The sequence below is a fragment of the Triplophysa dalaica genome, chromosome 25 (genome assembly GCF_015846415.1).
Source record: "Triplophysa dalaica isolate WHDGS20190420 chromosome 25, ASM1584641v1, whole genome shotgun sequence".
In the NCBI taxonomy this organism is placed as follows: domain Eukaryota; kingdom Metazoa; phylum Chordata; class Actinopteri; order Cypriniformes; family Nemacheilidae; genus Triplophysa; species Triplophysa dalaica.
This window is the reverse complement of record NC_079566.1, coordinates 9,833,462-9,848,833: the sequence shown is the minus strand read 5'-3', so window position 1 is coordinate 9,848,833 and position 15,372 is coordinate 9,833,462. Positions and strand designations below refer to the sequence as shown.

The 15,372-nt window shown below is 42.2% G+C and overlaps 1 protein-coding gene across 2 annotated transcripts in view; it reads right to left on the bottom strand.

Annotated features, from left to right (window-relative positions):
* The window catches only part of tshz1 (teashirt zinc finger homeobox 1), a 38,887-nt gene extending 23,925 nt beyond the window's left edge, over positions 1-14,962 (bottom strand). Inside the window, exons 1-2 of one of the 2 annotated variants that reach the window (XM_056740907.1) lie at positions 14,636-14,962; positions 12,308-12,864 (exon numbers count right to left, since the gene is read on the bottom strand). In XM_056740907.1, the coding sequence (XP_056596885.1) occupies positions 12,308-12,347 (40 nt within the window). In that variant the 5' untranslated portion in view covers positions 12,348-12,864; positions 14,636-14,962. Of the gene's footprint in view, positions 1-12,307; positions 13,348-14,635 lie in introns of those variants that run through there. The other variant, XM_056740906.1, reaches the window with a different exon arrangement.
* Between the last annotated feature and the right edge of the window lie 410 nt (positions 14,963-15,372).

Sequence of the window (15,372 nt, the reverse complement as noted above, 5' to 3'; positions counted from 1 at the left end):
GTACACAGACAAATATTATGTAAACAATCGCGATAAATCGTTTGACAGCCCAGATTTCTGGCAATTTTTTTTAAAATGTCAATCTTGGCAAGATCGTGTACTGTATTTGAATTTGGTGTCTTTCATCAAAGTTACTTTGTACTGTTTAATACTAATTAAAGATTTATGTGGATATAAATAAAATCATTTATTTGTTTTTAATTTAATATTGACTTTGTACTGATAATTTAGCAAAACTATTATAGGAAACATAGATTCTGCCCTCAGATTCAACAAATATTCATATTTCGGGCAGTCGAACACAAACGGGACGTTCCCTTCGGGTGGGGAAACGTGCAGATAGGAGACTCCCATGATACTCTTTGCGTCATTAAATGTTTACAGCGCGAGGATCATTACACACCACATATTCAGAGCTTGTATGAGGGGGTCGGAGGTCAGCCGCAGAGCTCAGAGACCCAGTGTTCAGAAATCTGTGGAATTCATCAACTACCAGCCCTCAGTGTAAGAGACAGAAAGCACATTTTGAGTGATGGAGTGAATGTGCCCTGTCGAGTAGTACACACCAGTGTGAACTATATTTGACCTCACTCCCTCTTTCCCACCTTCCTTCTCTCTTAGCTGGAGCATGTAGACGTAGTCTGTTCAAAATGCTGACGAATGGATCAGAACGGATCAAAGCTTATGCTACTGTATATCAAAGATCTTTATCTGTACATCGCTTTCAATTCTTTAATTCATGAATTATTTCAATGTGCCGTTACTGTAGCTAACTACAGCTCCTTAAATAGTACAATAAAAAGTTAAGAGGGAAAATGTGTTGTTTTTTTTAAAGAGAGAGATGGGGCGGAAAAGAACAGCAAGTTGGTGTGTAGTTGACAGAAATATTACAGGCCCGTTTTTTGGCAACAGGCGAGCAGCGAAAAGGTGGGAGGGAATTGTGTGTGAGAGAATGAGAGAGATGGATTATATGTGTGTCTGTGTGTGTGTGTGCGGTGGTTGGATAAGGGGGAATGAACTCTCCCAGGCTTTGTCATATGAGTTTTCCCAAGCTCTGGCCTCTTTGATAAATGACACATGTCATTCTGTCAGAGTGTGACAGCCCAGCTGGGAGGGCCTCTGATGTATGGCCACACTGCTAAAGGAAATCAGGCTTTTCTGGCATGGACGCAGACCATGCCCTTTATATAAGGTCCCTGCTTTCCTACACAGCATTTTCTTTTTTCTTTCATTTCTTTTCTCCTCCTCTTTTTTTTGAATGAGAGAGGAGAGCCTTTTATGAGCAGAGACATGGAGCTGAATTTGTAGATTGATTTAAGGTTTGTGGTGAGGGAACAGCAAATGCAGGTCAGATGGATTATGGGTAAAAGGCTTTAATTCTACAGTTCTGGGCTTTCTTTTCACCTGAGAGAGTACGCAAAGACACAATAATGCTCTTAAATAACTGTGCTATCCTCGTGGAACGATGCACGTTCTTGTAAAAACATCAAACATAAATGTCTATTCATGTCCTCGCTGAATTAAAACCAGAGATCAGAGGAAGTACTACAGAAATACTCAAATCAGCCACATTGTCTTTACAGCTGTGACCTAAATTTAGTGTGAGAGAAAGAGGATACGGTGGAAAGGAATAAAGAAAGAGAGAGAGAGCGAGAGTGAGATGCATTCATTTAGCATTACGTTTGATGACAGTTTGTGTGATTTACATTGTTTTCTCATTGAAAACTAAGGACATTATCAAATTAGTTAAAATATAAAAACAAAAAAATGAACATGCAAGGGGAAGAGCACTCATGAAACTTTGATAAAGATGCTTTATATGTGGTGAGTTTTCTGCAATGTTTCGCGAGAGCATATTCTGTCCGCCTCTCACAAACAACTAAACACGGACATCTGTGACTCCTGAACTTTGTACAGCCAGCAAGTTAAAATCAACAGACACCTTTTAAAAAAACAACTGACATATTTTAGTGACAGGAACAGACAGACACATTTCAGCTCTTCCACCACAATAACAGCGCAGAGGCAATAAATCTGCCACCGGGCTCAAAAAACCTGGCGCGAGCAAACTCTGCGAGACTGACACCAGGCAAACAGGCGGTGAGACGAAAAACAGAGCGACGTTGATAAACTTGAACAAAAATCTGCACACGGACAACAGTTTAGGATAAAACGCATGCAAAAAGTCGTACACTGTCAAACAGCCGTCAAACAGCCCCTGGAAGGCGTGGTAGCGCTTTCCTGACCACCTGGGGGTCGTGAACTGTGTATGACCCCCGAGTTTGATTTGTGATGGGTTCGGAGAAGGAGGGAATGAGAGAATGGTGTGGCTAAACGAGAGGAGAGTATCATTAACCAATGAGTGATGAGTTTAGGACAGTGGTAGACCCTCCCCCTTCTGTTCATCCTCCACTGTCTGTCCCAAAAGAGTGTCCTAACACCCTGCCTGAGAGCCGCGATTCACATCCCCCCAACCTGAAACACGAAAACAACGCCATTTTGAGTGCAAATTGCTCGAAACGTGTTTAATGTTCACTACAAAGAAGCTATGATTCCTTCACAAATGATTTGCAAAAAATGATTTCAACGTACAGTAACTCAAAGTGGACATAACATTGAGGGACAGTTTTATGTGCTATGTCGAATACTCTCTTATGTTTATAGTTCAATCCCCTCTCCTAATTTCTTATCTGTAACAATAAAACTAAGCTATTATGACTTTTATACGCAACCGACTCTTATTTGTGAACTCCTCCCCTCGAACTAAATGTCAATTTAAACCACTATTCATAAGCCAGTCAATCCCTTCCAGTCTTCCATTTCAATTATTTAATTCACAAATGTGCCACAAAAGAAAAATAACTTGTGAGCACCTTTTTGACTTTAATTCGGGGATTAAGAACAGGGCCAAAAAGTCGTAACTCAAAACCAATTTTGTTACTTTTGGTGCAACAGCCCTTGAGAAACAAGTGGAGTTGTGGAAAAAAAAAATGCAACGAAGTGTTAAATGTGCACGCTTAAACAAAAACAGTCTGTCGTTCACTCCTTGAAAAATAGGCCTAATAGGAGCAGTTGCAGTTTTCTCCTGCGCACAATTCCCGTGGCAGCTAGATATCTACCCCCGTGTGCAGTATTGACGGACAATACTTGAAACAGAGGTATATTTACATGAAAGAAACGACACCTGAGTATTTATGACACGTCCTCGCTGAGGCTCGTCACGCAGCGGCTGCTCTGACGCTTCTAAGTAGGGCTGGATTGTGCTGCCATATCCAATTTAACATGGAGACTGTGGGGTAGAGGAACGGATACACACACCTACACGCACAAAACCGAAGCAACACACACATACGTGAACACTAAAACTGGATGTTTTAGAATTTACTGGCACATTCAATGTTTTTCCAAAATATGATTGACACATTTTATGTTTTGGTCTAGAACCGGTTTAGGCATAACTGATACACTACTTTTATGTGGACAGACATGTCATAACATTAACTCTAAAATCTAAGATCTAAGATGTCTCCACGCTTATTGCTTCATCTGCAGGAAACAAAAAAAGATATTTAAAAAAATTTTAGTAACAGAACAACGGTGGTACGCATTAACTTAAACTGGTTTTGTGTTAATATAATAGAAGTCAATGGGTACCACCAGTTCGGTTACCAGTTTTCTTAAAAATATATTTTTTGTGTTCTACAGAAGATTCATACATATTTTCATTTTTGGGTAAACTATCACTTTAACTTCATCATTTGCTTTGAAGGATTAGATCTGATGGAAGAGTAAATGTTTGTGTTCCTCTTTTGTAGTCACCTGGCTTCGCCCTAAACCGCACATCTGTTCATCTTCGCAACCAAGCTCACAGACTTTGAGGCCCGAGCAGAACAGGTCAATGATCAATGATGCTTTTCTTGGTTAAAGTTCCACCAACCGTATGGCTTTCAGTCAGCTGGACAAGTTAATAGCTGATCCTCATGTGTGCCTCACATTAGTGTGTGTTTACGGGTGTCTGCGTGGAAGTCTTACGAGGAAGCATATGGCTTCACGAAAGTGGTGGCCAGCAAACGGCAAAAACGGGAATGGAAGGGGTGGTGGGGAAGATCTGAAGGGGACACCCCCCCCCACTGAGTTCTCAGACAGAAGATTCAGAGCAAGGCTTAGTGCTTTGATTGACACTGTCTGGGCGAGTCTGTCTCCAAACAAGCTTTAGGCCTCTCCGAACATGTGGCATTTGAATGTGATTGCGCCCAAATCACTATAAATACCTATAAAGTGAAGTCTAGGAGACAAGTCACGACATGTTCAATCGTCTATTAACGGATATGAGGATTCTAATACAGTTCACATCCCTCAGGGCTTCTGTATGCGAATGATATAAAAAACAGATGTTGGAAAATATTATAGAAATATGAATCTTATAGTCAAAAGGTCTGGCAAAGTGCAATATGCAAATTCCAATAACTCAATAGTCATAAAACATGATATATTTATGTATATTGTAATGAAACTTTCTTTATTAAGTTACACGATTATTGAGTGGGAAAAGTGTTTTTAATCCTGTGGTATAGATTATTTTCTTGGTTTGAAACACTCGAGACAAAAAGTGGTTGTGATAAAAAAAATTATAAACCATATTTGATGTATTACCAAAAATATTTCATTATGACGTACATAAAAAATAGGCACTATTTTATTGGAACATTTATTGTTTACAAACTAATATAAAATGTCAGGAACTGGTATTTTAGAAAATTATTTTAAAGCAATATTAAATATACAAGTCAAAGACTCGAAGGTATATACAGTGATGATATACCGCAAGACAGAGAAGGAGAAAAATAAAACAACAGGTGACCCGCCTGCTGTCCATCTGAAAAAGAAATGATAGCGCTTTGCTGTATAAGTCCCCCAGATGCCTTATCAGCACCATAAAACTAGGAACCAAAAAAATAAAAATGATATTCATTACTTTCCACCCTCCTAACGGTTAAATAAAACACTTCACCAACCGAACAAAACAAATATACAGCCACTTTGAAGACCTACCAGCCACTGTCTATGTGTGCAGGCGGGCTTTTATCAATGACGCTAATAAAAGTGACCCTTAGCAAAGGAACGGAGTGACACCGCGCTCTTTACCTAGCTTTAGGGGTGATGGACTGCAAATGTGGTCTTAAACACTCTACAAAAAAACGAGCAATGAAAGTGTCAGGGTAAAAACACCGAAAAGCGAGCCATTTTGTGTGACCGTTGGAAGGTGGGTCGTAAAAATAAGAAGCCGGGTCTTCATGAGAGCGATGCGGAGCAGTGCATTATGGGGCTCAATGAGAGTGTCAACACAAGCTGGAGGCTTATCTTTATCCACTCTTTGTGTGTCCAGTGGCTTAGTGCACATAGAGAAGAGTCGCAACGCCTCTGATCAAGAGTGAAGCGAGAGGTACCTCTGCCCTTACATCCCCACATCAGGGGAACTCAGGGATTTGGTTCTTATTTTAGTAGCACTAGGTCAAAGGTCACACTCGAGCAAACACGGCTTCCTCTCAAACATAAAGTACATGATCCACCAGCATGTAAGGGGGGAGGCGATTTCAGTAGGGACTTTGTTGTAGTCACCTGACCCCAGCGCAAACGCAAGGTTTGTTTACACAGGTGACACAATAACCCAGTTCCCAAACGACAAAATATGACTGCAGTGCAAAGGCACAGTTTTTAAAGAGACGCTTCACCCAAAAATGAAATCATTCACTCAACATCATGCACACATCCGTGGGGCACAAACGGAGAAATAAAAAAAAATGCGCGCGATGCTGTTTTCCATGCACCTACAATGAATAGGAACAGGTAATAATTTATAAAGCAAAATGGGATAAAATGTCCATAAAGCTTATTATTATACTCCAAAAACATGCAAAGCAATACAGCAGCCTTGTGTGGGGAACAGACCGAAATGTACATTCATTTTGCTCATTTGAAGCTTAAATCGTTAAATCATCCATTATTGTAATTGCATGAAGAAAAAAAAAGAGGATCACGGAAAACCACATTTTTCTTAAACTTTCTCTCTTCTTGTATTCCATGTAAGAAAGAAAGTCATACAGATGTGGCACTTCATGAGAGTGAGCAAATGATGACAGAATTTCTGCTGTCGCGGGAACTATTCTTTCACAACAAAAACGTCAGGAAATACTTCACAGCTGAGCTCAATACGTATTCAATCTTGTGCCGTCACACTTGTTGCAGTGGTATTAAGACACGTACAAACCTCCTGACAAAAGTTGAGTATTAAATAACCGCTGGCCTGAAAATAAATGTAGCGAAGGTTTGGTGTTCCCTTACGCAGACATTACCCAGAAGCCTCCTATCTGGTCAGCCATAACTCTCCCTAACCAGGACCACCTTCTACACTAGAGGCCCATTCATTTAGCTGAAACAGACCACGACACCTCGCTAATACTCTCACCTTTTACAAGCCTCTCACATACACGCACTCATACCCTATCAGCGTTCAACCACGGCCGGCCTGAAATGGGGCTGTATTTCAAACCCCCACAGAGGTGTGGTACGTGTTTGTGTGTGAGTGAGAGAGGACCTAAGAGGGGCCTGTCTCTGCAACGGCCACGGGTGATGGAGGGCCCAACTGGGCCACTAAGACTGTGCACTAAGATTGTTCTAGACCTCGGGGCCTCGGAGGAAACATATATCCACCTGGCAACAGGGCAGCATGCTATGAATGTGTGTGCCAGCGTGCGCGTGTTCACGTGTGCGGGCAGATCTAATCAAGGGCTAATAACAGCACAGAAGAAGTCGTTGGCCCTCGTAAATCAATGTGCAAAATAATTGCTAATACACTGGTTATCGATTAGCGTTGGGGCGACTCATTTTCGGAGGCTATAGCTACGAACTAACAAAATGACAAGGGTAAAGTGTTATTTCTCTGCTGCGCAGACAGCTGGGCTGCGCAGAGGACTGAGGCAGGCAGTAATTCTTAATTGACACCTGTCAGGGTAATGACTGCCGTCCCAGCTGCTGCGGGAGAATTTCTCCCCACTCCTGTTCATCTGTCAGCTCTAATACCTTTCTGAGCACCACTCCTTTCTTTCTCTCCCTTTCATTTTTTTTTTTTCGCACTTCCTGCTGTATTCTCGCATTGTGTATCTCTGTCCATCACAGCATCCTCACTAATCCCTTCCTATTGTCTGAAGTCAGGTTGCCATGGTCCGTACTGTGGCAAACGAACTGAAGATATAAAATACATTTTTTAGTAAGGCAGTTTGACATGCAAAATCGTTCTAAGACGCGTTTCATTTCGCAGCAAAATACGTCACCACTTTGGTGCTTTTTAAGATGGTCAATTTGACTGACCAACGTTAGATGAGGGAGTTTTAATTTGCTAACAGGACAGAGATTATACACGTCAACGCATCTTAAGGAATGTAAGGAAATAAGACAAGCGGGCTGACGGACAAAACAACAAAGTGCTTTTTTCGGTCTTTCATCATTCGCTAGTCTTTTGTGCAGGCAGGATATTCTGAGAGAATACAGCGGTTGAGGGGAGGAGGAGTGGCGAGTCCCAGGACGTGACTTCCCTGAGTTTGAGCTTCATGCTTGTTTACTTAACATCATCAAAGAGCTTCCTTTCGTTTCATGCTCATCCGTCGAAATTAATGTTGCTAAATATGAACACATGATCGTGAGGCTTGGCATCTCTAATAAAATAATATCTGTCATTTAAAGTTAGACTAATCGAATGTAAAGTAAATCAGTGCACCAAACAATGGCGTAAACGCTCGCAAAGCATCATCCTGTTCACGACGCCACATGCTCCTCAGATCCTACAGCACAAACATCAAAGCTCAGTCTCCTGCTGGCCCATTATAAACACCGGCGCGGATCTGTTGCCTGTGCCGTTTGTGTTTTATCTGATGAGGATATATAAGAAGCACCGTGAGGAAAACGCCATACTGGGATGAGACAGCTCCGGCGAGCCTGAAACACCCCATCCTTCCTCAGAACCAGGAAAAAAGCAAGGGAAAGCAGCAACAGATGAGTGTGGGGCAAGACAGAGAGGAGGCAGACGTGAGCTCCCCTGGGTACGAGTTGACCTCTGTGTACTCCTCAAGCTTGGAGACTCCCGTTGCTAGGTCATGACTCTAGCTTTTCTCTCTTTTGTCTTTTCCCCCCTCCTTCTTATCTTTCTGACTCACTGTGGACTAAATTAGCTGAGAAATGAAACAAGGGGGATCAAAACAGGCAGGACGAGAAAGACAGAACAAGACGGCGAGAGAGAGAGTCAGAAAAAACACAGCTGGCCCTTTTGATACTTTTGAGTTCCCATAATGCTAAGGTACCTCTAATCCAAACCTTCTCTGGTGACGCGCTAGCTTTTTTTCGGTCTTGCGTGCACTCAGCTGAGGCTTAAAGCAAATATCAGCAAACACACTCGCTCCTATACACACGGACATTCAGACATGTAATAAAATAAGTCTGGAAATATTAGACTTCACAAACTTGTAGAAATGAGATAACTCCCAAACGTGCGTAAGCTCATTAAACCACAGATCGGTGTTTACCGTATACGGCTCTGGGCCGTGCAACGTCACACACTTGGCTCGTGCAAAGTCCCAACATATTTTCATTTTGATCCACTCTTCCCATAAAACCTGTCATCGATCTTCATTACTTAAACTCAACCTCCGCGTTCTTGGACAAGGGGAACCGCGAGGCCAGGATTCAGAATAACAGGATACTCTTTGATTTCCTATAGGCCACTGGCTTGATCCCCAAATGCAAATTAAACTATTAGTTGTAAGTGGTGGGTCTCAACATGAATATTGACTAAATGGGTCAATGTCACCTGTTAATGACATGAAAGTGGATGAGACTACCCTCCAGTAAAGGCAGCACAAGGTGAGCGTTGCCGTCGTGCTGCATTTGCATGTTTCTGTTATTGTCTTTCAACAAGAGTGAACGTTTATTTTGACTGTTAAAAGTATGAAAGGCCCAGAAAACCCTAAGATACAAAACCTAAATCTATCCAGCTCTCATATGCGTGTGTCGTGATTTATCTCCATAATTTGTTTTGTATATACACAGCAAATGGTGACTGTCTCCTCCTATCTCTATTAATACATCCCAAACTGACAAACAACTATTCAAAATATTTCATGTCCCAACTGGACAAATGATGAATCTAAATATTTCACATTTCTCAGCAGGTGCACAAACGATTACAAAGAATGTACACTAGTGCGGCAAAACCTCTACATCTTTAACAAGAAATTGACCCACGCTACGAATATATACAAATCATAAATTAACCATATCACTGCACACAAACTCTAAATGCAAAGCTCACACACAGGCTCACTCTGCATGTAATGGAGCGCTGAGAGATTTAAGCAAAGCAAGGTTCTCAACACTGCTCAAAATCTGACAGTATTTTCAGAATTCAAGAGCGCGCTGGCACGATTATTGTCAGCTGGAACGCGGAGAGTCGGTACACTGAGAGCTCGAACTCTGGTGCGACCAATGACACAGAACAGTGGTATGTCCATCAACAGAGACGGAACGATGGTGTGTTTGCCGAGCGGCAGAGCTGATTGGCTGATGCAGGGGCGTTCTGATTGGCTGCCTCAAATGCTTTCTGGGCCCAGCGGTGCGGTTAAGAGCCTGGATTACTGAGGTCATTAGGCAGCATTGCCACGGTGACGTGATTAGTCAGGTAGCAAAGTCCATTTGTCACCTGCACCAGAAAATTGAGTTAATTCAGCACTACAGGCTAAAGGGACTGTATAATATCAACTTGATTACATCAAGGCAGCTGCAGACCTGACACTTCGCTGAATTTGTCAGCTTTAATCGTTGGAGCCTGTCACAAATCCATCAGGAGCTCGGATAATTAGGGTTCCTCCCTAATGAAGCCGGCAGAGGAACCTTTACCTTTATGTCTGATAATTAAGAAGCCTCTGGTGCCCAGGACACAACACATTTTAATGACTCCCCTTGCTGGTTCCTCCCTTTATTTTTCTACTGTCGGGTGTAATTGTGTGTGTTTTTCCAATCTGACTCTATCCTCAAATGTGAACCTGAAATAAAAAATAAAGCCCCGTACTTCAATTTAGCAAAGCGTAAAAACACAATTGTTTAATATCTTGTATTGAAAAATGAAAAGAATAAATAAAACGAAAGCAAATGATCGTAACGCAACTCGCACATGCCCCAGTTATTAAGGGGACGGGGTTGCGTTGAATGGTCGCAAACCAAGCGTGTCTCTATCTGCGTGGGAGGTTGTGAAAACATAAAACCAAATGAAACCTGGAGCAACGGAGAGATACCGTATTCATCGCCGAGTCCTCCCCTGGCTCTTCTACTAGAGCTCAAGCTCACAGACACATTCTGTGCTCTACGTGGGAGGCCCGTGTCTGTTTCAGAGAAAAGCCAGCAAATAAATACAAATGACTGCAGCAGCCCAACACAGACAGAGGGACATTCTGATCCCACTGCACCAAAATGTCCCGAACCGATGGGCCGAGCTCACCGCCGATGCATGTAAATCACTCTTAGCAAACAATGGCGATGATGACAACCAAATGGAGGAAAACTCGTCCGTTAAAAAGAGGTGGAGCATAACGGAGAGGAGCGTTGAAGCCGAGGTCGAAACTGTTGTTTGCACACATTCACATAAAGCACTTTTTTTTTTAAATCAGCTCAAAGGTATGATTTTATTTTAATTAAAAGTAGGAATATATATGTTTTATAAAAAAGCGAAAATTACATCATTGCATTAGGAGGCTTTTCTTACATTTTTTCGCTTGTGATGCGTGCAAAGAACACTTTTGTTTTGATAGAGATAGAAAAGTGTCAGGCTGCAACGTGCTTGCCAACGTTTCAATGACCATTAAAGCAAATGATGAACATGCCTGTCAGAATAGAGAAAATTAAATCAATATTCAGCTGAGGTGGAGGGGGCTGATGGCTTGTTTTTGTGGAGGAGCTGCCAGGTCAGATTACCAAGCGCCATCTCACCTCTGTGAGCTTTCGAACTTCTCACGTCAGTCACTCCATGGAAGTTTAAAAAAACAAAATAATCTCCAAAATACAACTTGACACATTTAACGGAAAAGTAATCGTACATACAAATAAATAATACATGAAAAAAAATAACAAAGCTGAACTAAAGACTATTCTTGCTAGCCTTTTTGGTGCGAAAACTGGAAAATCGACCTTGGTTACAACAGTGTGTCAGGAATGCCCGTTTTCTCTCATCATTCAAATATCTGGGCCTAATTCTAAAGATCGGTATTTAGTCAAACTCTCCTGATGCTCGAACTTGAAAGAGAGCCTTCATTCGGAAAAGAATGGACCTGTTAGTCACAGAGATTAAAAGAAAAAAAGGAACGAAGGGGAAGAGGAAAAAGTGTAGGATAAAGTAGAACTCCCTTAGTGTTTTTCTTTTGTGCAATAACCCCATTAAAAAATCCAAACGGCGTTGACCACAAATCTAAGCTTCTTCACTTCCATTAATAAAAAGAAATCAATTCGCTCTTAACATCAAACAACACAGGTACATTACACATGAATGAATTGGACTGAGAGGAAAACAGATCTTAGCAGAGGCCTTCCTCTGTGACATCTATCAGGGAAGAGATGTTCTCTTTGCTACAGTTTGTGCTCTCGACACGCCCCAGCAATCCCTTGTCCCCTTTCTCTCCCTCTCTCTTTGAATGACGAAAAAGTACTGTATAGCCCTGCCGAAAACTTCTCTTTCCTTCTCTATTTTCCCCCACGACGGGGGCAAAAGTTGTCCTTTGAGTGGCTGCGCCACACAGCGCATGCGTGTTTCCATGGTGAATGATTTACTGATGTTTATCAGGAATGAATAGATCAAAGGCGGCCACATGACAGGCGATCAATCAAGCATCAAATCAAGGATGGCAATCCGCATCTAAGTAGAACTAGAGCACTTTAAAACTGCATTTTCTGTCGGATATATACAGGCCACTGTGGAATGTGCAAGTTTAATTTGGCACAAGTTTAAAAAAAGTTTCTCCGCATCTTTTAAAACTATATTTAGCACTTACTAAAACATAATCATAAAAAATAAATTGATTTAATCGCTTGGATACTTTTTCTTAAAAAAAAACTAACAAAGTAAAACATATAGCAGTGCAACGATTGCTTCGTTTAGAAAAAAGACTTTAAAGTTATAAAACGTATAAAGAAGTGTACGTTTACAATGTGTATTATGATACATTATCACTATTATTTTGCACAGTGCAGATCGCACGCATTCTCCGCTTACCTGAAGATCGCCTCGGCGCTTGCTGCTTTCTCCGCGGCATGCTGTCGTCCCACTCTCTCCTCTTTACTTCTCATACAGAATTAAAATGCCAGTGACGGAGAAACGAGAAGAAATGTAAATTCTGTACTGGAAATCATGTATCGGTGTGTTCTCTTCGTAAGCAACCAGTCTTCTTTTTATTCCACCTCTTTAAAACATAAAGTCACTAAAAGCCGAAGTGCAAAGTCTTTGAGGGGTCAGCAGGTCTTGGGAGAGGATTTTCTACACACCAAAAAGTGAAATAAAATGTAGCTTGTAGGTGTATCTGGCCGACACGTCTAATAAGAAGTCATAGCATGATTGCCAAGAGCTTAGATATATCTCCCCGTCCAGTCTCACGGCGCAGAAACGCACAGAAAACCGCTTCCTTAGCTTGTCCTTATTGCCATCCAGGTTACGGCAATAGTTTGTAGCAGATGTTCATCAACGCACAGTACAAAACGGAAGAAACTTCCACAGTTATGGAGAGCCTGTCCAACTGTAGTTCCGTCCTCTCGCTCCCCTGCTCTGTGGAAACCCTAAAAACGGGACAAAACGAAGGGAAGAGACAGGCAGACGGGAGACAGTTAATGTCAGTCACAAACAGCTCGGAAGCGTCTCGCGTTCAGTGCGCATTTTCAGCGGACTAAATTCCCCACGCACGCAGCGCAGTCTCTCGCTCTGTTCGCGCTCCTCCCGATATTCACCGAACACACTGTCCGTCCATGCTCAGGGAAACATGTGGACAGTTGATCTAGGCAAGCGTGACGCGTTTACTACAGAGCGATACATAAACAAAAACCGCGCTCTGTCGTGATAAAACCAACGTGAACTGATCACTCTACACCAAACAAAAACTCCAGGGAGCGAAACGGGGGTCGCGGCTCGTCGCCGAAATATGTATCGCGCGTTCAGGATGCGTGAGCGGTTCAGACAGTCTCAACTGATAGACAGACACATCGAGTTGCCTTTCCTGCCTCTCTCTCTTTACTCCACCCCTCCGGAGCGTCACTCTGACAGTGAAAACCCACCTGTCAATCTTTTTAATTGTTCTGTTTTTTCCCTCCCCGCAAAACAGGAGCGCTTGAAAGACAAGGAACAGCCTTTTCGGAGACGACATCACTCGTTTTTGCGATGTCCATTCAAAATAAATATGTCCAATACGGTTTTATGAGAAAAAGAAACATTGCGCTGGTGTGCAAAATGTAACAAGCATTGTATTAGTGTTGTCCCAGTCATGCACGGGTAGTCTATTGCTTTAGGAAATGACTTTCTAAGCGTCATCGTCATAATAAAACAAGTTGCCCACTCTTGGGGGAAGTCACGCACATACAGTCAAAGGGGAAGAAGGGGAACCACACTATAAACTATTTGGACTGCTTACACGTTCCTGGTCGTTTTTGTTTTATTTTGTCAAGTATTTTAAACGCGGCTCGTTTCATGCACATAAAACGATTTCTTTTTCTCGCATTCTTCAGCTTTGTTTCTTACGCAAAACAATTGAGTAGGCTCAAATCGAACCCCTTTCAGGCGTGCGTGCGCTGCGAGGAAATTATTTGCGACCTTTTTCCATCTCCGAAAACAGGACAGTTGGAAGTTACGGATTGATTCGTTACACCTTACTAGGAAGTGAACACTTTGCACGGGAAGGGGAGGGACTCCTGGAACAAGTTGAGTATGACCGTAACAAGCCTCTCTACAACGCTTACACATTACTTATTCATCAATTGCAAAACATCCACAAATTAAATAACGAGTCCACGGTGTTAGACATTTCAAACCCTTTAGTTAAAGAAGCGTAATAAATCCACCGCGTATCTGCTCGCGGGCTACTTTGTTGACACAGGTTTGCCCGGCAATGCCCGAAATCTCACTTAAATCTGAACTTTGTTTGTCTTCGTACCCGCGTTGACGCAATGTCCACTCTTTCTGTAAGTTGGCGAGTGGGTGGGTGTGCTTTTTTAAGCGCTCGGAAGGGGAACTGGAGCGATTTTTTGGGGTGGCCCTGACTCGCCTTGTGCTTCTAGAGGATTGTAAGGTTCTTCCTCGCTTCGCGTCCGATTCAGTGCGCAAACGCGGGGATGCTGCTATGATTTCAGCGGATAATTCAGCGTCTGGACCGACGCGAAAGGTTCTCGCGTCTGCCTCCTGCATATCGCATACCGGTGAGTGCACATATTTGTTAGTAGGCTATACTGACACACACTGAATGTGTAAATCAAGCAGACCCAATCACTACACATCTCTGCCAAAGCGTTGATGTTGCTAAACAAATGGTAATCGGACGCAACGTTTAAATCGTTTTCTTACCTTTGACGGCGCTGCGCATCCTTGAGCTATTGCCAGTTGCAATCTAACTGATCATTTATGCTGTACGCCTGTCGGTAGGGGCTAATAATGTGGAAATATGTCCAAGTTCCGCCCCAGCATCTGTCCATCTATCCATCCTCGCGACTACCTCGATCAGGCTGTCGCTGTTGATGGCACTTACGTCACCAATCTCCCATCAGAAACTCGTCTAGCTCACAGAAGCCGAGATTTCTCCCGCTGTAGGGCAGCAGTATTGCTGCATCTTAAATACCACGATTTCCCGTGATTTGTGTGTGTTAACAGCAGATCTCTCTACGTCTCCGTTCTACGATGATAAGTAGTTTGTCTTTTTTTTTTACTTTAGAGATGCTGTGAAATCCACATAAAAGTTGATGCCATTATGTGGCATTAATGCATTTTTTTTCGAATAGTCTACTCACTGGTAACCTCAATTTAAACGTTTAGTCTACAATATTTTTTTATAGTATTGCCTTCAAAAGACATATCTAAATATGATTTGTATCTTAATGGTTTATTTCATTTTTCTTAGCTTTACACTAGGCTGTGTTGTTTGAGAATAGGCTGTACGCTCGTTAAAACTGCGCAACAGTAGTTCGACTTCAAACTGTGTAGCTGTCCCGCTAAAAATAATTGATATTCCACATAAAAATGAACGCCTTTTGTTGTTTTGTGATATCATAAAGTATTTATCCTATTTTAATACATTTTAAAGTGCT